The sequence below is a fragment of the Urocampus carinirostris genome, chromosome 1 (genome assembly GCF_059441175.1).
Source record: "Urocampus carinirostris isolate Australia breed hairy pipefish chromosome 1, RoL_Ucar_1.0, whole genome shotgun sequence".
In the NCBI taxonomy this organism is placed as follows: Eukaryota; Metazoa; Chordata; class Actinopteri; order Syngnathiformes; family Syngnathidae; genus Urocampus; species Urocampus carinirostris.
In genome coordinates, this window is record NC_142349.1 from 31,438,950 (window position 1) to 31,463,724 (window position 24,775).

Below are 24,775 nucleotides of genomic sequence, written 5' to 3' on the forward strand. Positions count from 1 at the left end.
GTGATGGATGTACTGCCTGCTGGCTTTGAGCCATCCCACCAGATTATGGATGAAAACATTGTTGGGGTCCTCCCTTCCCCCAGAAAAACAGCCAAAGCTGAATGTGACACACACATTGGTACAGTACACACACACACACACACACACACACACATACACTTAGAATGATGATTGACATGCAACTCTTGGCTTGAGCAAAGCTCTAATCCCACTGCGTTCACAGATGGACCAGTCTTCTTCCTGCTTTTGTGAAATGTTGCCAGCGTGTTACACATTTACACACTCACACGTACACGTAGTGTACAGTACCTTTTACTCTTACTGGCGAGTGGGGCCGCTGTGTGGTTTTTAATCCCCTTTGTAGCCCTCCCCTGCTGCCACACACACTCACATGCAAATAAACACAAGTAAGGCAGGCATCAACTCTGGTCATTAGAAGAAAAAAAAAAAACAAAGGAGGTCAGTGTCAGTAGAGGAATCAGGCAGCTGGGTTCTATGAGGCGAGCGTTAATCCTCGTTTTCAAGGCCGAGAGATAAAAAGAAGCCTTTGCAGATGAAATATTTTAAGGAACACATGGCACATTGTGACACGTACCGGCCCCTTGTTCATGCCTCCATCCCGTTCTCTCAGATCATTGATTGCAACAGTGTAACATTAGCATGAATCAGACGAGATGCGTCTGCCCCACCCGTCGCTAATCATATTCTCCTTCTGCGAAGGCTTTGATTTGCGTGTAGATAACACCGGCGCTGATAATGGCCGCAAGCCGGCTTGGAAAAACGAGGCAGAGTGATAAGATACAGCGAGCAGATCCCCAGACACAAAATAAAAAACAGAGAAAAATCATCACCCCCACATGGTGGTTAATCTCCCTCCAGTCCGGAGATTAATGCTGTCCAAATTTCCATTGCTGCACAATTGGAAATGATTAGCGATCTCCCAGGGGGAAAGATTTTTAACTGGTGATTCCCCCCCCATACACACACACAGACTAATATCCCCATCTTGGTTACTGAGAAGCAACAATGTCATTGGCACACAAGAAAATGTGCTTAAGACTCTGTAAACAGGGTTGGTATGTTCTTTGATACAGCATACCTCCTTGTTATTTCTAGCGTTTTTTTCTCTTTTTGTAGACCGGCAAGACTAAGTTAGAAAATTCATTTTAAAAATGGTCAAAGTAAGTCTAAAATGTTCTTCCTCTTTTTATATATTATGCTTTTTATTTTATCAAATTGTTTCACAATTATATAGCTACTCCAATGTCAAAATTAATACTTAATACAGTACATTATACAATAATAATAATAATACAGTATGCAAGTTTGATTTTTTTAATGATTAATTGATGGAGCCATATTTGCTTGTAAACTACTATTTTTGTTTTTTGTTTTCTACCAGGAAAAAGTGAAAAATATTGTTGGATAAGAAAAATGATAATCAAAACATGATTTATTTTTATAGTGTACAAATAGTGGAATAGATTGGGTCTGAGAATGGGAATGCTAGAGAGTGATATGTTGCTCTCCCCCCAATTTTTATATTTTATTTTTATTTGTCAGAGAAGCACAAAAATGGTGAATGTAAGAAAAGGCCGGCTCCTATAAGAGTCGAAACGCAAACTCAAACCTCCAAAAAAGGAAAATCAAGAGTTTATCCGAGCGCATCTGAGAAATGCACGTAGTCGCAGGCGTATCATGAATGAGCTAACTGAGGCGACGATTATAACTTCTTGTCATTACGATGACTAATCCCACATTTGTTCTTATCTCTCCATTTTTCAAGATCCTTAATGATTTTGCAAGATGGAGATCTTCTAGTTGTCTTTCTCTTTTTAGCTGCTGATTCTGCCTTGTTTCCACTCGTATTATGATGTCCAGACTCAGTGCCGATAATCAAGGAAATCAAACCGATGTTTATGCAAAATCTTGCAAGGTTTATGAGATTTTGTAAACGATTGCCAAGGAAAATGACGTTTAATCATATAAAATAATCTTATGTTAGATAAACATCAGATTCGTTTCTGAATATGATCTTATTAAACTGTTTTAGACAAAATGTGTATATAATATAATCATTTAACGTTGACCCTAGTGAGGATAAGGGGCTCAGAAAATGAATGGATAGAGGGTTAAAACGTATGATATTAATCACTTATCAAAATGTTTGCATATCCCTACAGAAAGCATTAGAGCAATATTAAATTACCAGTAGCGTTGGTTCTGTTGCTAAGCAAAACAAATATATTTAGCTAGAATTATTTTGAAATAGAATTGCCTTTATTATCATTGACATCATCGTAGTTGGGTGGCAGTAATTCAGGAGGTAGAGCGCTTGTTTTTGAACTGAGAGGTCGCATGACTCCTGGCTCCTCTGAGTTTTATTGTAGAAGTATCCTTGGGCAAGACACCGAACCTCTAATGCTCCCGATATGCAGGTAGGCGCTGCTATCGGTGTGTGAGAGTGTGCGTGAATGGGTAAGTGCGAAGCACATTGTAAAGCGCTTTGGGATGACTTCAGTGACTTGAAAAGTGCTATATAAATGTAGACCATTTACCAAAACTAATATAACCATTACTAGCTCTTATTTAAGGTCAAAGTCAATATCTATATAAGGTAATTATTGGCTTGTATTCTAAAATGAATGTCTTTCTTTATGTATCCTTCGTTTTTGTACAGTACACATATTTTACGATATACATTGTGCAACAATTAAATAATTTTAATGCTTTTGACGAAATCAACTAACAAAGAATAATGAAGTAAGTTTTGTAGTTGACATCAACGATCCAGTTATTGAAGTTGCTAAACCACCCTTTGCAATCTTAACAACACAAGTGTATTGAGGTCAACTCCACGATGCTTTGTAATTGTGAGCAGAAGTTGACAAAAAAAAAAACAAGCAACCAAATTCAGTAAATTTATGAGTAGAATAAATGATTATGATGACATTATTGATCATTATTGGTCCAATCACCTATAATGATGTGCTTTATCAATCAGTTCAGTAAGTTTTTTTCAAAAGTTACATTCTGAAATTGTTCTTTTTAAGTTAGTAAAAATAATTTATGGGTTTCACACTTAGTATATCAGGAATGAACCTCATTTTCTTCTTAAATATAAGGGACAATGTTTCTCCGGGGCCATAATATCAAATTTCAACGGAAATATATATATATATATATATATATATATATATATATATATATATATATATATATATATATGTGTGTGTGTGTGTGTGTATATATCGCGGCATTTTTGGGTGGCATATCCTTTTTCTGGCGTGGGCGAGTAGAATGTTTGCCTCAAAAAGTTGCTGAGTCAGCAATACCAAACGTGCTTTGGCAGCTTTTTTGTTAGTATTTTTCACATCTAGAGTAACTAACCTGCCTGTGAAATATTATGGTCATATATAAATGCCCTCCTGCTTTTCTTGGGTGGGCAGACACACACACACACACACACACACACACACAAACGAACAAAAATGCTGAGTCGATTTTTGTTGTGTTTTTTTTTCCTTTTGCATTTTTCACATCTAGTAACCTACCTGAATACCTCTGTAAGAGATGGTGGCCATATGTGAACTCATTCCCCCTCTTCATGGGTGGACCGATATACAAACAAACAGACAAACATACACCGGATATCCTGCGGTTTGTTTGCTTGCGGGTGATAACATAATAAAAGCTACCTAGGAGAGTTGGGGATTAGAAAATGTCTGCTAGTTAATACTATCACAATTGAAATAGAACGCCACCAACTTGTTAATTTTAGACTGAAACATCAACAGAGAAGGATTCATCACTTGGGGACTACCCGGGTAGGCACTAACTGCCTGTTTTATTTTTGAGTAGCTTATTGATAGTAATCCTAAAACAAGTAATAAGACAGAAAAAAACGAACCCTAAAAAACTGTTAAAAACACAATCCATAAAAAAATGTTTACGAGCTAAAATATTTGCTTTAGCATGCTATTTTGCAAAAACGAGGCAAATCTTTGCATTACATTTATCACAATATTTGCTTATCAAGTCATGTTTGTTTGTATAGCCCTTAATAACAAGAAAGTCACAAAGGAAAGCACAGACCACAGACTATTACGGGCTATTATAACACCATCCCCTGATCTAAAACCTATCACAAAATTTAGTCTGCTGATTATTTTAACACAACACAATTGTTTTTAAACCTGTGTTCATAACATATAATGTTTACTTTGAAGGTGTCAGGGCATAATTTTAGGCTTTACTTCAGTTCTAATATGCTACCATGGAAACAAACTGCATCAGGGTAGTGTCTGGGTCGACAAACAGGCTCTTCACTTGGGTTAAGTTTTTTTTTTTTTTTTTTTTTTTTTTTTTTGGGGTTTGAACAAATTTATTGACACTAATAACAGAAAACAATCATGACAATCTCAACAGCAATTAAGCACGTTCACAATATTATATTTCAATATGACGTTTTTAACAGCAAACACAATGTGAGGTTTGAACAACCCTTCTCAAAAATCTCAATAGCAATCAAGCATATTCACAATTCCATTATATAACATCTTTGTTAGTGTCAATAGATCCGTCCGGGCCAAAGTCGATTGTCTTTGGTCTGAACAAATCCACCGACACCAACAGCAGCGAAACAAACTTTTTTTTTGGTTTGAACAAATTTATTGACACTAAAAACAGAAAACTATCATGACAATCTCAACAGCAATTAAGCACATTCACAATATTATATTCCAATATGACGTTTTTAACAGCAAACACAAAGTGAGGTTTGAACAAACCTTCTCGAAAATCTTATTAGCAATCACGGAGTTTTTTTTGGTTTGAACAAATTTATTGACTTTTTTTTTTGGTTTGAACAAATTTATTGACACTAATAACAGAAAACAATCATGACAATCTCAACAGCAATTAAGCACATTCACAATATTATATTTCAATATGACTTTTTTAACAGCAAGCACAATGTGAGGTTTGAACAACCCTTCTCGAAAATCTTATTAGCAATCAAGCATATTCACAATTTCATTATATAACATCTTTGTTAGTGTCAATATATCCGTCCAGGCCAAAGTCGATTGTCCTCGGTCTGAACAAATCCACCGACACCAACAGCAGCAAAACAAACACGACAATCTCAACAGCCATCAAGCATATTCACAATTTTTTTATATCTGACAATATGACGTGACGATATGACGTTTTAACATTTTTTCCTGACATTTTCAACATCAATTAAACAATTTCAGAGTTATTTTCTTTTAACAGTAGTTAACCAGCGTGTAAAAGGCAATACTATTGTGCAAGGGCATAGCTCTGTCATCCCACCCTCCCAAGCAGCACTCTTCCAGTCCTCTGTGTGGGTCCTCTCCCTTCTGCGTGGGTCCTCTCCCCTCTGGGTTCCACAACCCAGGCCGTTGCTGCCGGGACTCCCACAGTGTAGCTCCGGCTCCCCCCTCCGGGTGGGTGCAGACGAGTCTTCTTTATGGCTGCGTCCTAGGCCCGCCGCTCGCAGATTGTATGGTATCTGCAGCCATTTGGAGCACAGCCACGGGGGGGATCTGCCTGCACCTCCATACCAGCAGGTTTCTGAAGGTCCAGATGGCGTCCTTGATGGCGGCGAGAGTGAGCCAGTCCCTGGCAAAGTCGTTCCGAGGCCTACTCGACCGACTCACCCCGTAAAGCACATACTGTGCATCAGGGACCTCCCCTGCTGGCAAGTCCGGGAACTTTCCTAGTTGGTCGGCCATTGTCCACAAGACCTGGGCAGCGCTGCACTCACAAAAAAGGTGCCTCACCGACTCCTGGGCGCCACAGCCAGGTCGAGGGCACGTCGAAGTCGCTGACATTCCTCGGTGGTGCATTACGGCTCTGACTGGGAGAACTTCATGAGCCACCATCCATGACAAGTCTCGTAGTCTGTTTGGGAGGGCAGGATGATTCACGTTGCTCCAAACCGTTTTGGATTCGCCAAACGCAAGCCCCCGCACAGGGCTTACTGTTGCTCGCCCTTGCACAATAGCAATAAGGGCCCTGTGGTTTTGTAAAGTGTGACATTATTGTGTTTCCAAATCAAACTTCTTCAAAAAATCCCGAATAAAGAGATGTGTTGGTGGCAAGTTAAATGAAACTGGAATCAAACGATTGTTTGGTACAAGCTTTAGCTTCCGCAAATATGAGCCCATCCAAAACCGGGTCATTGCTTGACTTTTCGGGTTGTTGGGTGGGCCCACAGCGTTTTGGAAGTGGAGAGAGACATATTTGCTTCCCAGGAAAAGCTGGAGGTCAGGCACTCCTTTCCCCCCTTTTTCCTTTTTCTTTTTCATTTCTCTATTTAGCCTTGACCCAGACGCCCTCCCAAACAGGTCAGTCAAGTCAAGGGCTCTTCCAACAGATGCGCGGTCAGTACATAAAATATTAAAATCATCCATGTACAAAACACACTTGGTAATTTGTCCCCCACTTCCTGGGATATTGATGCCTTCGACAAATCTATCTTTTTTTAACATTTGTGCCAAAGGTTCAATGCAAAGAACATAGAGAAGGGGAGACATAGGGCAACCTTGACGTACACCGCAGTTGATCTCGATTGCTTCCGATAAATTCCCGTTAATCATGAATTTGCTGTAGATGTCTCGGTATAGCAGTCCTACCCACTTGATGTATTTTGGGGGAAAACCACATTTTTGCAATACCCTGAAGAGGTATTGGTGCGAGACTCGATCAAAGGCTTTTTCAAAGTCTAGGTTTAGGACCGCTAGTCGCATGTTTCTGTCTCTCGCATAACAAATGGTGTCACGGATCAGCATGAGACTGTCGCTGATCTTCCTTCCCACAATGGCACAGGTTTGGTCTGGATCAACCAAGTCTCCCAAGACAACAGACATTCATGTTGCTAGAAGCTTGCTGAAAATTTTACAGTCCACGTTTAAAAGCGTTATGGGTCGCCAGTTTTTTAAATCAATTTTGTCTCCTTTTTTGTGCAATAGAGTAACTATCCCTATTCTGAAACTGTCTGGCATATGGTCTCGACTGGAAAATTCGTTAAAAACAGTTAACAGATCTGGTGCTAAAATATCCCAAAAAGTCCGGTAAAATTCGAGGTTGAGTCCGTCCTCCCCGGGTGATTTGCCTTTTTTCATAGTCTTTATGCAATCATTCAGTTGGTCTTGGGTAAAGTCCGATGTTAAAAAGGGGTCTTGACACACTGATCTTGAAATATGATCTAATACATGCCTCATTTCATTCTCATGTGTTTCTTTCTTTTCAAATAATTTTTTGTAGTAGTCTTCGACCAATCTGGTTATTTCACTACTTTCCTTTGTTATTTGCCCGTTTTCGTTTTGAAGTTTAAAAAGCCCCTCATTTTTGCTCATAATTTTTTAAAAAAAATAGCGTGTACATTTTTCCCCTTCTTCTATTTCTCTTTCTCTGCTTCTTATCATGATGCCTTTGCTCTTTATTTCCACCAAAGCGTTTAGTTCTTGTTTGGTCTCTTTGATTTCATCATTAAAGTCCATCCCCTTTTCTGTTAGGATGAAATAGCGTTGGAGTCTTCTTTGTAGTCCCGACATGCGTTTCAGCTCTTTAAGTTTCTTGTTTTTCCCTGCATTTTTAAAAAAGGTCTGTGTTCGTTTCTTTGTCATTTCCCACCATTGTGCTCGTGAATCATACGAGTCTTGAAGGGTCTGCCAGTCTTTGTACAGCTCCCTGTATTGTGCGGCTAGAGCCTCATCCTCCAGCAGGGAGCAGTTTAACTTCCACAAACCCTTCCCAACAGTCATACCTGAAGGAAATGAGAAAGAGCAGGACAGTAGCAAGTGATCCGAAAAAAAAAAATGGAATTAATCTTGCATCACTCTGTGCTAAACCCCTTGTAAATATGTAGTCTATTCGAGAGGCTCTGGCATTGTCACTACTGAACCAGGTGAAGCCCTCCTCTCCTGGATGTATGGATTTGAAACAGTCCACCAGTTTAAATGTCCGGCACATGTCTTGTAATAAAGTTGATGTTTTATCTACTTTAAACTCCTCATCGGTCCTCTTTCTATCCTTCCTACTTAGGATGCAATTAAAATCTCCTCCCACGATTAGTGGTTGATGGCCTAGCATATGCGACTGGATGTCCTCTAAAAGTTCGTACCTGAGTTGTCTGTCGGCATGGCCGTATATGTTAATGAGGTTAAAATCATTCCCTATATAAGAAAGTCTTTCTAAGATTGCGCGTCCGTCTCTCATCACAGTACTCCCCTTTATGATGATTTGAGGGTTGTTTATTAAAATGGCTACCCCATCGTTACGGTTTTCATTCGAGCCACTCCATAATGACGGATATGGCCAAATCTCTTCCCACTGTTTATAATTTTTTAGAAAGGGGATGCAGCATTCCTGTAGTAAAAACACATCTGTTCTGATAGTTTTTAAGAACGATAAAACACTGTGAGCCTTAACCTTTGATCTCACACTTCTCACATTGATAGTAGAGAATGTAATGTTCATAATTGTTGTTAAAGTATTTAAACTAGTTAGACAAAACCGGGGGATCTGAGTCCATTCTTTGGTGATCATCGAGATCATCGAGAGTGTCACCTGTGTCAGACACATCACTTAAGAGTAGTACCTCATTTTGAGACTCACCGGGGAAAACTCTGGGACCCTCTGACTCTCTGTCTGTGGTTCCAGGTCTTCCCCTTTTTTCTGGGTTAGGGGGTGAGCCAGAGGACCTATCAAGGGGTCTCTTACTTCCCTGCTCACAAAGGGTCAGATTTTTTCCCTCCCGACTTCCTCCGTCTCAACTTCATACAGTTCCCTTGTGGGCTTATTCACCGGCAATCGGCTTTCCTCTAAATCTCTTCTCTTTGTTTCTGTTTTTTTCACCACTCCCAATTTTGTGTTACTTTTACCCCTCTTTCCAGTGCCCGTATGGGTTTTTGGAGAGTCGTTCGCCCTTTCGATTTGTTTGTCTTCTCCAAATCCCGGCAATGGCGTAGCAAACAAATTTGCTAATTTGGACTCTTCCAGGCCCTTCCTGATTAATATGTGTTTTCGGAGTGGCAGTTGCTTTTTCTATTCGTTTGTCATGTCCAAATTCAGGTATTTTATGAGAAATCGAATTAGAATTTCCAGGTTCTTCCTGTTTCAATTTTGATTCTCTGGTCTCTCCTCCAGGGGTTTTGGTAGGTACATCTGTTTTTTCAATTTGTTTGTCTTGTCCAATTTCTTTGTGCATTTCTTGATCAAATTCATTGGGTATTTCCATAACTTTATTCATTTCCTGTTCATCTTCATTGGGTATTTCTATAACTTCATTCATTTCTTGTTCATTTTCATTTTGTATTTCCATGACTTTATTGATTTCATTGTCTTTGTTATCTTTATTCATTTCATTGTCTTTGTGACATTTATTCATTTCATTATCTATGTTGTCTGACATCATTTCATTGTCTTTGTTGTCTTTGTTAACTGCCTTCCTAGCTTTCAATTTGTTAGCAAACGAATTTGGGCAGTTTCTAAAGAGGTGATTCGTTTCTCCACAGAGATTGCATTTTCTGCTATTGATACATTGTTCTGCACTTTCCACAAAAAATTCAATCACATACCTCAGCCAGATGCCCATGCTCACCACATTTGCGACAGAGTTTCGGTTGCCCTTGATAGTGGATAAAGCCACGGTTTTCCCCCAGGAATATAGTCGACGGGAGTTGTTTCAGTCCCTGAAAGCCCTGAGGATCTTGCCGTAGTTGGACGGGTACCCTCCAGGCACCAGTCCAATAGCCTTTCTCACACCTCACCTTCATAGCCTGGCCTTTTACTGAGCAGTATCTACTCAACCAATAACAGACGTCATCAGCACTGATTATTTCACTAAACATTCTAACAATGACAATCTTGTTAGCATTATCAGTCAGCTTCTCCACTGTAAATCCAGAAAACTGGGACCTCACTCCCTTAAAGCGATTCCAAAACTCTTGATAAAGAGCTGCCGTTTCAAAACTCACATCAAAGCCTTTGCCAGAAGTCATTTCTATGACAGCATGTACCTCCTCCTTTTTAAACTTCAGAATCTTTTCAACAAACTTGTTAATAAAATCCATCCTTGACATTCCCTCCGAAATTGCCACAACATCTTTGAGCAAGAATCTCACGCAGTTACGTCTCCGCCCGCCGGTATAATGCCCGGCCATGGCAGGACTCGGCTGCTTTACTTCTAACTATGTTAAAATGGTTAGAATTGTAAAATTAATAATTAACAATACTCTTAAAACCGACGCCATTGACAGTATGTGTCTTACTTGTGTTCGTGCATGAGTCTCTGCACTTATGCCCCACTCAGAAAACAATCAGAGTAGTTTGATATCCATTGACACACGCATACACAGACAAAGAACCCTGATTCCACCCACACTACTGTGATAAATTTGTCACAAAGACCTGATGACAGAGACAACGTGACAGGATGTGATTTATGATGTCAGACCAAAGGAGAAATGGGGGTAATTGAAGGGTTAGCAGAGGAGACAAAGTTTGCAAGTGTCGGTGTAACTTTTGCCGCCACCAAAAGACGATGATGAATATATTCATGGGTGGGCGACGCTGCCAAGTCAAGGACAGCCAGGATGTAATTACCCAATAAACTTGGGAAGTGATTAATTCTAAATTCAAGCTATTCAATTAAAATATGCAAATCGTCCACCATAACACGTGACTCATATTGTTGAAGGGGGAGACAGTCTTAGGGACACTTGCTAATCAACTTTAATTTATTGAATAAAACATTTATATATATATCTTCTCATTATTGGTTAGAGAAAGCTTTTTTGTGTTCACAGTGAAGGTAAAAACATCAGAATACATTCCCCTTTTTTCTAGAGGAACTAGGGCAAAATTAATTTCACAAAGAAAAATGAAAGGCCAGAAACGTCTTTTTAAAAGTACTAACAAAAAAGAAAGTGCAGGAAACTCTAAAAGTACTTTATATACAACATAGTTGTGGTTTGCTAAGAAAAAAAAAATGACCTGTATGTGATGGAAATGAGATGGAAGATCGGTTTGGGATCTACATCATGTAAGCTCTCTCAGAAACATGAAAGATATTGCCTTTGACTTTTTTTGTGTTACGATCTAATTTAACGTCACTGATGAATTTATATCTTATTGTACGCAGAATTATTTCATATAGCACTTTGAGCGGCAATTTATTGCCTGAATAATGCTCTACAAATCAATATGATTTGATTCTACGATGTATTACATTGGTTTATAAAGAGGGGGGAAGAGGTGATGGTGGGGGTGAAGTAATTTTAGTTGAAATTAATGACTATATCAAAGATCAGGCTCGTGTAAGTGCTGGATACTTCCATTTTCCTCGACGCTTGTGAGAGATGGACTCTCACAGCAAAACTGGAAAAAAAATCCAGGCCAAGAAAATGCGATCTTACAGGAAACTTTTAGGCATCAACTACTTAACCCATGTGACAAACGAAACGGTGTGCAACACCATCAGGGGGCACATTAGATAGATAGATAGATAGATAGATAGATAGATAGATAGATAGATAGATAGATAGATAGATAGATAGATAGATAGATAGATAGATAGATAGATAGATAGATAGATAGATAGATAGATAGATAGATAGATAGATAGATAGATAGATAGATAGATAGATAGATAGATAGATAGATAGATAGATAGATAGATAGATAGATAGATAGATAGATAGATAGATAGATAGATAGATAGATAGATAGATAGATAGATAGATACTTTATTCATGCCCGTAGGGAAATTCACACTTCCAGCAGTCTACCCCGTTGTTTATTAACAGATTAACATGATGCCCTCTCCAATTCCCGTAGGCTTTCGTGTCTCTGTATAGCGACGCTGAAGCCGGATTGCTGCGGGTAGCTCCGGGTGGCTACACGTTAGCGTCCGGAATGCCAAACGTGAGCCACCCTACGAAGAACTGTTTTCAACTGTGCCCAGACAAAAACGTCAGTGGTATGGTCACGTCACGAGATGATCACGACTGGCCAATATAATTCTCCAGGTCACAGTCCAAGGTGGCAGGAGGAGAGGAATACAGAAAAAGTACTGGCCCGAGAACATCAAGGAATGAACTGGTGTCAAATTTGCCGCAACCCCAAAACAACCCAGTAAGAATCAACAGTGGAGAAAGCTGTCCAGAGTTGTGTCCTCATTCATCCCCAACGACCGAGGCAGTTCAAGGATCCATAAACCGTGAATGAAGGACACTTTAAGGGTTATTTAAGATGTGTGCGACATGGACTTGTGAAAAACATGGACTTGTGTAAAACACGCACCCCTAATTATTGGTCGAAAATTAGTATAAAATTATGTTTCACTTTTTCTCAGCACAAACTCAGCATTTAAGCAAAAAACGTTTCGGAGTACCTGCAGCAAAAAAAAAAAAAACATTTATTGACTATACTTAACATGTATTATTAACACAATTCCAACATATATTTTGGTAGAATTCATAAAAGAAATATGACTAAAATATACAGATTTTGGTCATTTTCTTTTTTTTCTTTTACCACAAAAAACTTAGTTATGATTACTAAAATCAGGAAACATGAAAAAATATATTCCCATATTTAATGGTTTAAATAATCAGTCAAAATGATTAATTTATTTGAAAGTCTTTTCCTGCTTTTTATTTAGTTGTTTTTTTATGATGAAAATGTTTTCCTGAAAGGGGGAATCTTTGCTGTTGAATTTCATATCTAGAAGGGAAGTAAAGCTTCAATAAACTTCTGCAAAGACACCCATGAGCATTTTCTAAATGTGAATATTGTAAACGATGAGGTTCAATCACTAGGGATTCAAGTCAAGTCAAGTCATTTTTATTTGTATAGCCCTTAATCACAAAAAGTCTCTAAGGGCTTCACAGATTAGTACACTATGTTACACAGACTATTTTTCAGCCGACAAAAAGAGTAGGTTATTATTCATATGCAATGGAGTAGAAGTGAGTTTTAAGTTTAGATTTAAACATTTCCACTGAGGTTGCAGATCGGATCTCAGGGGGAAGAGCATTCCACAGCACCGGTGCCCGGATGGAGAACGCTCTCGATCCAGCAGAACACTTCTTTGCTCTCGGGATCACCAGAAGACCGGCACTCTCAGATCGTAGGCTTCGGACCGGGACATAGGGGCAGATCAGATGATAAACATGGTTTAGTAGCAAACGGGGCAGCGCAATGAATGAGTGGTTAGCGCGTCCGAGGTACAGTTCTGAGGTCATGGGATCAAATCTAGCTCTCAACCTACCTGTGCGGAGTTTGCGTGTTCTCCCCTTGCTTGCATGGGGTTCCTCTACGCACTACGGTTTCTCATCTCATCTCATCTCATCTCATTAGCTGCACCGCTTATCCTCAGTAGGGTCGCGGGGGTGCTGGAGCCCATCCCAGCAATCATCGGGCAGTGGGCAGGGGACACCCTGAACTGGTTGCCAGCCAATTGCAAGGCACACAAGGACAGACAACTCGCTTGCTCAGTCACACCTAGGGACAATTTGGACCGGCCAATTCACCTGAAATGCATGTCTTTGGAATGTGGGAGGAAACCGGAGCTCCCGGAGGAAACCCACGCAAGCACGGGGAGAACAAACTCCGCACAGTAAGTCCCGTAGCTGGATTTGGACCCACACAGGAGGTTCCCAAGACCTTAGAACTGTGCCGCACACGCGCTAACCACTGCGCCGCCGTGCTGCCCCACTACGGTTTCCAAATTCCAAAAACATGCATGTCTGGTTAATTGGCCGGACCAAATTGTCCCGAGGTGTTAATGTGCGAGTAGGTTGTCTGTCTCTGTGTGCCCTGGGACGGGCTGGCAACCAGTTCAGGGTGTCCCCTGCCCGCTGCCCGAAGATACCTGGGACAGGCTCCAAGACCCCCATGACCCTACTGGTTGACGTATAGTTGTAAACATTGCAGTAAATACAATGTATACACACCAAACGTGAGTGCAATTGAATATCCTTAAAGTAAAATACCATCTCATCTCATCTCATCTCATTAGCCGTACCGCTTATCCTCATTAGGGTCGCGGGGGGGCTGGAGCCCATCCCAGCCATCTCCGGGCAGTGGGCAGGGGACACCCTGAACTGGTTGCCAGACAGTCGCAGGGCACACAGGGACAGACAACTCATTCGCTCATTCACACCTAGGGACAATTTGGACCGGCCAATTTACCTGAATTGCATGTTTTTGGAACGTGGGAGGAAACCGGAGTGCCCGGAGGAAACCCACGCAAGCACGGGGAGAACATACAAACTCCGCACAGGAAGTCTGGAGCTGGATTTGAACCCATGACAGGTTCCCATGACATGAACTGTGCCGCACAAGCGCTAACCACTGCGCCGCCGTGCTGCCCGTAAAATACCATTTGGTTGGATATTTCTTCAAATGTTCTCTGGTTGATAAATGGTAAGAGGCAAGCACAGCTACAGTAAGTGGTTTGATTTAGGAGTGGTGCCTGGCCTTTGTGACATCGATTTGACAAAATCAACTGCAGGTCATTTTTTTAAAGTTATTATTGTTTAAAGGCTTATTTCTATCTTGTGCCTCTCTCAGCATTGTCTCACGAGCTTGATTGAATCTGCGGGCCAATGGAGAAGCCCCGCCCCCCCTTATACAAGAAAAAACATCAGAAGTTGGTTTCGGTCTTTCACTGTCTGAAAACAAACACATTTTGAGAAAAGAATGAACGCTCAAGGAAAAACTTATTGTTCTTCTTTGGAGGGGAAGGAATTATCCGTGTCATTTTTCCAATACCTTCGGAAGAGAGTTCAGATGTCAGTATTTGGACCTCATCAAGCATGTCACCCCGAAAGCAGCCCTCCTGTATTTTAGACCGTGCAGCAGAATTAAAACCGGAAAACACACATACACACAAACATACAGAAGACACACACATGCAGACACACACTACATCTGTCTACATTGCACATCACTGATTTACTGAGCACATTTTGGTACAGCGGTGGTGACTCAAGCAAGCTGATTCCTTTTGAGCAACCGAAGAGGAGTTGGAGAGCCATTACACATTTAATTGGATTTCATTTCAACCATGCGAGAGGAAAGGGGGGGGACAAAATGTCTTGTCACCATTCTGGAAGAAAGGGGTTGTCAAAATAGCTTCATTGTATTTACTGCATTGCCTCGTTTGTTTGTGTTTGCGTTGGGGGGTGCACCGTTTTCCTTGGCGCGTGTCAGTGTGTTTTGCAATGTGTCGCGTGGGAGCGTATTGCACATTTCAAAGCATGAAATCCCAAGACACAAACTCACGTGTCAAATGAATCTGGAGTGAGAGTGAGAGTGAGAGGAATGGCTTTCCCAGAGCGGCCACCAGAGAAGGACAAAAGGGATTGATATGTATGCAGGACAACAAGGAGGGCAGCTTGTACGTTTCAGAAAGTGGCGTTTTATTTTTTTTATTTTTTTTGAGGGTGGGGGGGTCGAGCGTAATGTCTGCCATGTATCCTTTGCAAAAACGTCAGTCATGGGAGCGACCCCATCCGAGGCTCTGTAAAACGTTAAAATCTGGGAAATGATGGAAAACTACTACAGTAGCAAAACACGTTAGCCAATAGTGACGGAAAATATGTCAGATGGAAAAAGAAGAATAATTTTTTTTCCATGCATGAAAAAAATCCACTAATTAAGATTAGGTGTAGGAGAAATGGGACCGCAATGCAAAAGTCCATCCATCCATTATCTGCACCGCCTATCCTCAGTGTCCTATCCTCAGTCGGAGTGGTGCTGGAGCCCATCCTAGCTATCTTCGGGCATTGGGCAGGGGACACCCTGCAGGGCACACAGAGACATACAACTCTCGCTCATTTTTACCAAGGTAAAATTTGAACCGGCCAATTAACCTGACATGCATGTTTTGGGGGAATGTGGGAGAAAACCGCAGTTCCCGGAGGAAACCCACACTGACACGGGGAGAACATGCAAACTACGCACAGGAAGGCTCCTAACTGGACGTGATAACAACCGAGCTGCCACGCTGCTGCAATGCAAAAGTCTTGTTAAAAAAATAGACCGAATAATCAAATTAAATAATAATCCTTTAAATGACCATTTCTTTGTGTTGGCAGTTTGTTGTGAGAAATTGTTATTCTATTGATCCATTTTGTCGTTTATAGCCTGCATTATTTACATTTCTTCTTTAACCATACCTAGCATGGTAAGCACATAGCAGTATATATATATATATATATATATATATATATATATATATATATATATATATATATATATATATATATATATATATATATATATATATATATATATATATGCAGAGTTTGCATGTCCTCCCCGTGCATGCGTGGAGGTCAACCAGTTCAGGCTGTCCCCCTGCCAACTGCTTCAGGATAGATGGAATGGGCTCCAGCACCCCTGTGATCTTACTGAGGATAGCGGTGCAAATAATGGATGGATGAATCAGAAAGAGTGCAGTTAAAATGTGTATTGTGGATTAAAATACATTAAAATAGATTAAAAATGATTAGTCAGAATTCATAAAAAATGACCATTACGCCTACAGACCAAGGACATTTTTTTCTTATCCATTTATTTATTTTCTTCTGCTGCACTGATGTCAGAAGACTGCACATTATTCTCCTCCTTTTAAAGCTCACCCAATCTTTACCTTGCCAGCATATTTTTCTCAGAGTTTTGCTAGAAAATGAAGCTCCACATTACACAAATAAGACAAGTCTCCTCTCTTCTTATATTTAGTAGCTCTGACCCAGTTCTGATATTCACCACCTGGGGCTACTGTGATACACTGCTTTACAGAAGAAGTGTAAATCCAAATAATTACAGCAGAGGAAAGCTGCCGGTGAATCTCGCGGGATGGCCACATTCCATTTGCAACGTGTTTGGTGCAGCAAGAAGCGAAAACCAAATCCAGAAAGGTGTGAAATTTGGATGTGGAGGAGAACATAAAAAATGGAAAGCTACAACAGTCCGCCAGGTGACATTTGTCAAATGGAGGCCGCCATAACCCGACTGGTGAAGAATGAAGCAGATGTACGATGCCATTTTAAAAGAAAATCCAAAAGTCATTCGGTAAAAGCGGCGTGTTGTATTAATCACAGTCAAGGGCCTCCTTAAGACGCCAGCATGCTTCGGGGAGGAGTGTCATAAAAAATAATGCAGCAAAGAGAAGCGCTTGGCAATGCAGCATGAAAAATGCCCTCCATCTGCAGTGACTCAGACTGGGAATTCAAGGTAAAGAGGGACATGTTTACCCTCGCTCAACTCTGCGCTTCGGCTCCGTTTGTCTCCCTGTTTCATTTTCATGCTTTAGTTCAGGGGTCGGGAACTTATGGCTCGCAAGCCAGAACTGGCTCTCTTTAAAGGGACATCTAGCTCGGAGATGAAATATGGCTGTGTTGTCTTACAATATGGCCCATGCAAATCTTTTCTGTGTCATTTCAATTTTAGTTCGTACAAAACCGAAATAAAAAGTTACAATGCAAATTATATGTGCCGCAGTCTCAACTACTTTTTACAGTCTCTGTGTTACGCCAAACTGATTACGTTTAGACTGTACATCTCTATGGAATTATGTGTATGTAAGCTCATTAATTAAACAATCTATGTTGACCTCTGAGACAGTTGAGATGATGAAAACCCAAGGAAAAAACTGTAAACACATTAAAACGCCAGCCAAGCACCCAAAGCAATTTGATTAGGCGAGCATTAGGGGTGGACAGAACTCTACGCACACAGAACACTCCAACGCCCTCTTCATGGAAGTTAAATACATGCATCTACTAAGTATTTTGTGACATATTTACAAAAGAACTTCCTGTTTTGAAGCCAGTTTTTACAACAACAAAGAAGCGGTCAATGATCTTAAGTAACTTCTGGTGATTTTAGGTGATGTAGGTATCAACATAGGACACAGGCCCTGGCATTATTTTATTTCATAAAGTTTAGCAAATCATTGAATTCCACAAAGTGAGATAAAACGCACTTAAAAATTAGCTTTTCTCTGGAGAACGGGTTTGCCGGCTTTGTTGATTTGTATTCAAACATATGCTGTGGGATAAAAAAAATGAAAACCAAAGAATTTTCCTTACATGGCTCGTCGGGTCAAAAAGGTTTCGGACCCCTCCGTTAGTGAGCGGGGTCATTTCCTTTCATGCAATAGGGATAAAAATATAGAAAAACCAGACTCTTGCCCCAGCGCTTTCTGACAACAGTTTTTTTGCATTCATCAGGTCCTTTGAGCATTGTGTTCAGCTCATTATCCCCATCTATGTAGGAGATACATGCAGCATTCTTTTCATGGTTGACATCAAACGGCACATGCAGGCCCATTCTACCACGTGGCTCTGCTAATCTGTTTATTCCGCGTTCTTCGGGTGAGGCGAACAATGGGAACGGTAGGCTTCGACGTTGGACGCCTCCTAGTGATCAGCTCCGCTTTGTTTGACGGTCCATTGTAAAGGGCTTTCTTATGTAAATATACACTTTTAACAACAATTGCTACCCTATTTTGTCCTACTTAGCGTCTGGGTGCAGTTCATTGCAGTTGAACTCAAAAATAGAATTATGCAACTATCCAAATATCGATGTATGGATTCTAAGCAAGCACTTGGATCAGGTTGATACTATTGTCCTGGGATCCATACTTCACTCATCTGCAATTTCCTCAAAGCGTCGCTTCTTTATGTAGATAGAGCAGCCCTTATCTCCTACCCAGGGTCTTACCAATAAACCTGAGTGCGTTACTGATGGGCACACTTTTAACACTTCTCCCTACTTGGCCTGCTGCTGCAACCTGCCTGCCATGTGGATAAGAGAGCAAAATGTATGTACCCAATTCCTACCAGAAGCTCAAAATGACATATACACATTGGAAGTCCAACCACAAAAAAGGATAATGCCAGGTGTAATTTTGGTTGGTGTGGGAAAGTTGTCTGCTAATGTGGCAACCCCAAAAATCTACATAAACACATGAAAAAACGCACCCTGCAGAGAGCAACAAGTTGCAACCAAAATTGTAAACGTGTTATAGTTCCTAAACCAAAACCTGTAAATCAATTGTCACTATGGCAATGGTGGGAGACGATTGACACTACTGACAGAATTTGTAGTTCTTTTACGTTGCAGTTTTTTTTCTCTGTTTGACTCTCCTGGATTTTGATCTGGAACAAATTGTGATAAAAATATTGCCATTTTTTATACTGTTAAAGTTAGAATGTGCAGTGGGACCTCACTTCTTCGCGCTTCAACGTTCGCGGATTCAGAGCTTCGCGGGCCTAAAAAATAATAATTATAATTTTTTTTTTTTTTTTTTTTTTAAGCATTTTTGAAGGGGCATCGCTACTTCGCAGATTTTCACTTTTCGCGGGTGGTTTTGGTCCCCATTACCCGGGTCTAAAAACTAATAATAATTTTAAAAAAAAAATGTTTTTTTTTTTTAGGTGCGCCGCTACGGATTTTCACTTATCGCGAGTGGTTTTGGTCCCCATTAACCGAGTCTAAAAAATAGCAATAATAATAATAAAAAAAATGTTTTTTTTTGTTTTAGGTGCGCCTCTACGGATTTTCACTTATCGCGGGTGGTTTTGGTCCCCATTAACCACGATAACCGAGGTCCCACTGTAGTCGTTTAATACAAATGATATATATATATATCAGTTCTCGACCATATTACGTTCCAGAACCCTGTTTAAAAACCGATTTGTTCGATCACCGAAAATCGTTTTTCCCATTAAAAGTAATGTAAAATCGTTTTAATCCGTTCCAACACCCTGAATGCTTACCATGAACGTAAACATGAAGCTAACCCAGGCTAATCGTACATTCGTACGAAAGATTACGCTAACATGAACGTGTACAACTAAAAAAAATCAGGTCGTTTACACGTCATTTAGCAGTGGTGAGCGGTTAAAGGATAAAGAAAAGAATTATGAATAGGATTTCTTACCTTTGTGAAGGTCTGCAGAAGCCATGCTCTATTCCCTCGAAAGAAGGGAAACTCGCACACCTTCTTCATATTTTGCTAGTATTTCTTGCTTAAATGCAATAGTTGTACGCACTACCCTTCTTTTTTCACCTGTAGCAACTTTGCTGCTTGCACCGACCTTCTTCGGAGGCATAATTAGGGGCTAAAACACTCAGTTTACCGATATCTAAAGCGAAAGAAAAAAGAAGTGCACGCGCACGTCATAACAGTTCTTCCTGAGGGGTGGGGGCAATCTACACCCGTACGCCGCTCAGCATCGCACCCTAGCGTACCGGCGTTCGAACTGCGATTTTTTGACCGAAAAGCGAAGCAAGAATTTCTCTAAATCTTTGGCCTTACTGTGCGGAGTTTGTATGTTCTCCCCGTGCTTGCGTGGGTTTACTCCGGGCACTCCGGTTTCCTCCCACATTCCAAAGACATGCATTTCAGGTGAATTGGCCGGTCCAAATTGTCCCTAGGTGTGACTGAGCGAGTGAGTTGTCTGTCCCCGTGTGCCCTGCGATTGGCTGGCAACCAGTTCAGGGAGTCCCCTGCCCACTGCCTGATGATTGCTGGGATGGGCTCCAGCACCCCTGCGACCCTACTGAGGATAAGCGGTGCAGCTAATGAGATGAGATGAGATGAGATGAGAAACCGTAGTGCGTAGGCTATATATATATATATATATATATATATATATATATATGTATATATAGATATATATGTATGTATATATATATATATATATATATATATATATATATATATATATATATATATATATATATATATATATATATATATATATATATATATATATATATATATATAAATATATATATATATATATATATATATATATATATATATATATATATATATATATAGCGAGAGAGAGAGAGAGAGAGAGAGAGAGAGAGAGAGAGAGAGAGAGAGAGAGATAGATAGATCGATCGATAGATGGATAGATAGATAGATAGATAGATAGATAGATAGATAGATAGATAGATAGATAGATAGATAGATAGATAGATAGATAGATAGATAGATTGATAGATAGATAGATAGATAGATAGATAGATAGATAGATAGATAGATAGATAGATAGATAGATAGATAGATAGATAGATAGATAGATAGATAGATAGATAGATAGATAGATAGATAGATAGATAGATAGATAGATATTTTAAACTGCATTATCTTATTATTTATTACTAAATTGAATGTTTTTCTTTATTTGGGTCGTGACTTTTAATTAGGTTGATATGGTGGTTCCTGAAGTCAGTTCAGTTGAGAACCAATGCTCTAATAAGCCAATTTTTGAGATCAGCTGCAAAAATTAATTATAACAATCAGGAATAAGTGATACTAATTTGTGTTAGTTTTATAATGTATACTATTAAAAAAAAGATATATTCTAGCTTCTAGCCTACTGTATGTTCAAAAATACTTACGAATCCTGTAGTATTTCTCTTAACTTAAACGTTTTTTGATCATTTCAAATTATGTACGCCGTACAAATTTTTTGTAGGGGATAAAATAAATAAAAAAATAGACACTCGTTTTTTGTTTGACCGATCCCGTCATGTACATGTCTTTAATCCGGGTCGTCTAGGTCACTGGTAGCAGATGACAACGTCATAGTAGATTGCAAATATTGTCACTCTGTGCTAGCAAATGTCAAGCATTTATTTTTTGTGAATAGTGTGGCTCTGCCTATAAAGCATGAATAGCACAAGCGCGTCTTGTTATACGCATTTGTGTTTTGAATAAATAATAAACCAGTCATAATCTTGAAAGTAAGCATTAAAAAACCGACAAGTGTGAAGAGAATAACTCAACAATCAGGTCAACATAATAAAAGAATCAAAATATATTCTGTGTGGATTAAATTGATAAATAAGGTCTTTATTTTACGTTTTGTGTTCCGTGTAAAAAGTATGTGAAGGTTGCTGCTAGTGGACTGCTACGTAAAAAAGCAACACAAATTTACTGCAAGAGTGTCAAAAAAGCAGCAATGTCACCAAAATACAAATATAACTATACCTTCCATTGCACAATATATTGAAAAGAAAGTCAGAAAGTACAAGCAGTGTAACCAATGCAAACTAAAAACCTTTAAGAGTCCAAAAAATAAAGTATTTCTTCTACTGCAACTTTTACTGAGCAAAAAGTCAAGTAAGTCAAACGAAAAAATCAGCAATGTAACAAACAAGTCCTTTTGCCTCTGTTGCCAAAGTAACAACAGATCTACAGGTTTTTGTTCAGTAACAGTAAAATGTTTACATTTTTGGTGGAAGATTGTTTCTCTCTGTAGGTTGATTTCTGTATGTAAATTCTTTATGTAAATTTGCCACACTAGTGGACCACTTTACCACACAAATAAAAACCAAATGACACCTGGTATTGCCTTTTTCTGTTGTTGAAAAAAAAACTTCACACCACGCTGTGCATCCCGTTTGCCTCTGTGATATTTAACTTTTGATAATAGTACACAAGCAGATTTGGCGCTCTCTTTTGCCAGGCAAGCAAGATGCAGCAGCAGGCCAGGTGGAGAGAGGAGAACTATCCACATATAGATGCATCGCTTTGAGGAAATTGGCGTAGGGGTGAAACATCGATCCCAAGACAATAGAATCAATCTGGTCCAAGTACTTGCTTGGTAGTGTTAATATTGAGATTTGAATTGCTTCACCCTGGGCATCACGGCGGCGCAGTGGCTAGCGCTTGTGCGGCACAGTTCTGAGGTCATGAGTTCAAACCTCCTGTGTGTGGAGTTTGCATGTTCTCCCCGTGCTCACGTGGGTTTCCTCCGGGCACTCCGATTTCCTCCCACATTCTGAAAACATGCATGTCAGGTTAATTGGCCGGTCCAAATTGTCCTTAGGTGTAAATGAGCGGGATTGTCTGTCTCTGTGTGCCCTGCGACTGGCTGGCAACCAGTTCAGGGTGTCCCCTGCCCACTGCCCAAAAATAGCTGGGATTAGCTCCAGCACCCCTACTAAGAGGTGCAGATAATGGGTGGATCGATGGATTGATGCTTTATCCATTCCTAGCAAGAGGGGAAAGAACAAAGAAAGATGCTAAAAGAATTGTGTGTTTTGTTTATTTGGTCGATTAAAAAAAATGGTTTGAACAAATTATATTTGTTTTATCCTACATAATCTGTCTTGCGAGTAAATAGGTGCCACATTTTATTTGTGAGGTTTATTATAGCTTAATAAGGGCAATTGCAATCATGAAAAAGGGGAGCAATTGGTTAAGGTTGACAGGTATGATTACTACTAATGATAATCATCGTTGTTATCATCACTACAGAACGTCCACTGACCTCCTGTCAACGTTTTGCAAATGCAGAAAGCCCGAAAACATCACCCAGCGACACGGAAAAACGTCTTTTACTCAGGCTTCCCCCGACTTTTGCCCACTCTAATGCAGATGAGCATTCTGCCCCATTCAAGTCAACCAACGGGACACATCTGTGTGGACGACATGCCACTGGCACCGAAGCAGCACATTTTCATATGCTTGGAAACATGGAAGCTGGGTACTCTTGCAGGGCACGGTTGCTTACATCCACGTTCTGCAGTACACACAAACAACAGCATCATACAGTATATGCACAAATTACACTTGAATTAAGAACAGCACTACAAATTATATAGAAATATACTTTTACGACCCACATATTTTTTTGACAAAGATGAAATAATACAACTGAGCATTTTGCAGTTTAGTCCTAGTTAGTGGGAGGGTCATGCTCAGGTGGTGAAACTTTTTTAAAAAATGTATTCTGTCGAAAAATGTGGTCAGTAATATAATCCATGTACTATGATATTTTAGTCATGTAACTTCCTACTTCTACCGACTTACTGCAATACCAAATATGCTCGTAAATGACAAAATAAACTCAATGTACACAACCGTTCAAAAGTTTGTGATTGCTTGGAAAATCACATTCTTTGACAAAAGCAAAGCTTTATTTTTTTATTTTATTTTTTTATTAAAATACATTATTTATAATCTAATGTCTCAAGTATACGTTCTACTCAGTCTGAAACTCATTTTATTAATAAAAAGTGTGATTTTTCATGGAAAACATACAATTATCTGGGTGACCCCAAACCTTTGAACAGTAGTGTAAATAAAATTACCATATTTTGTTTAAGACGAATGAGCAATGCAACCTTGAACAAGAACTAGAGGAAACCAATGTCAGGTAGTTGGTTGTAGTCCTACAACAAAGTGCATACATCTTAACCACTTAGTATATATAGTTTATTAAGATATGCCATGTGTGAGCCTCATCTCTTTATCCTTTTAATGCCAGTGATTGAAATTATAATTGACATAATTTGTCTATTGGTGCATTATGTTTATGGAAATCGACCTAAATGCTGCAATGTAATCTTTAGTATTACTAAATATACCTGTGATGTAATTATGTCCTTTTTCATTAACTGTAACGAAATACAATTACTTTTTTGTAACCCATTTACCCAACACCGTAAGATGTATTCTCTTACTCCCCAACCGTGATTATGCTTGGCTATTTTTGACAATCACCATCGTCAACATCTTGTAAAATTGGGGACAGTCACGTCTAAGTGGTGTATTTAGTTCTAGTTTACGCCACTGTTTATCTTTGGACACCGTAATAGAATAAAGCAGGGTTGGGCAAGCCGACCACATCCGGCTTTTAAATATGGCTTGCCAAATGAAAATTGTGAAAACAAATGACAACATATTCCATGACGTGTGCCT

At 39.7% G+C, this 24,775-nt stretch overlaps 1 protein-coding gene and 1 pseudogene across 1 annotated transcript; both read right to left on the reverse strand.

Annotated features, from left to right (window-relative positions):
* Positions 1-4,431: 4,431 nt before the first annotated feature.
* LOC148374305 (uncharacterized) lies at positions 4,432-6,896 on the reverse strand (annotated as a pseudogene).
* Positions 4,432-10,193, reverse strand: LOC148374306 (zinc finger CCHC domain-containing protein 3-like). The gene is made up of 2 exons (XM_088334937.1): positions 9,632-10,193; positions 4,432-7,795 (listed from the first exon to the last, which is right to left on the reverse strand). The coding sequence occupies exons 1-2, from the start codon at positions 10,191-10,193 to the stop codon at positions 7,392-7,394; spliced, it is 966 nt and encodes a 321-aa protein (XP_088191063.1). The 3' UTR covers positions 4,432-7,391.
* Between the last annotated feature and the right edge of the window lie 14,582 nt (positions 10,194-24,775).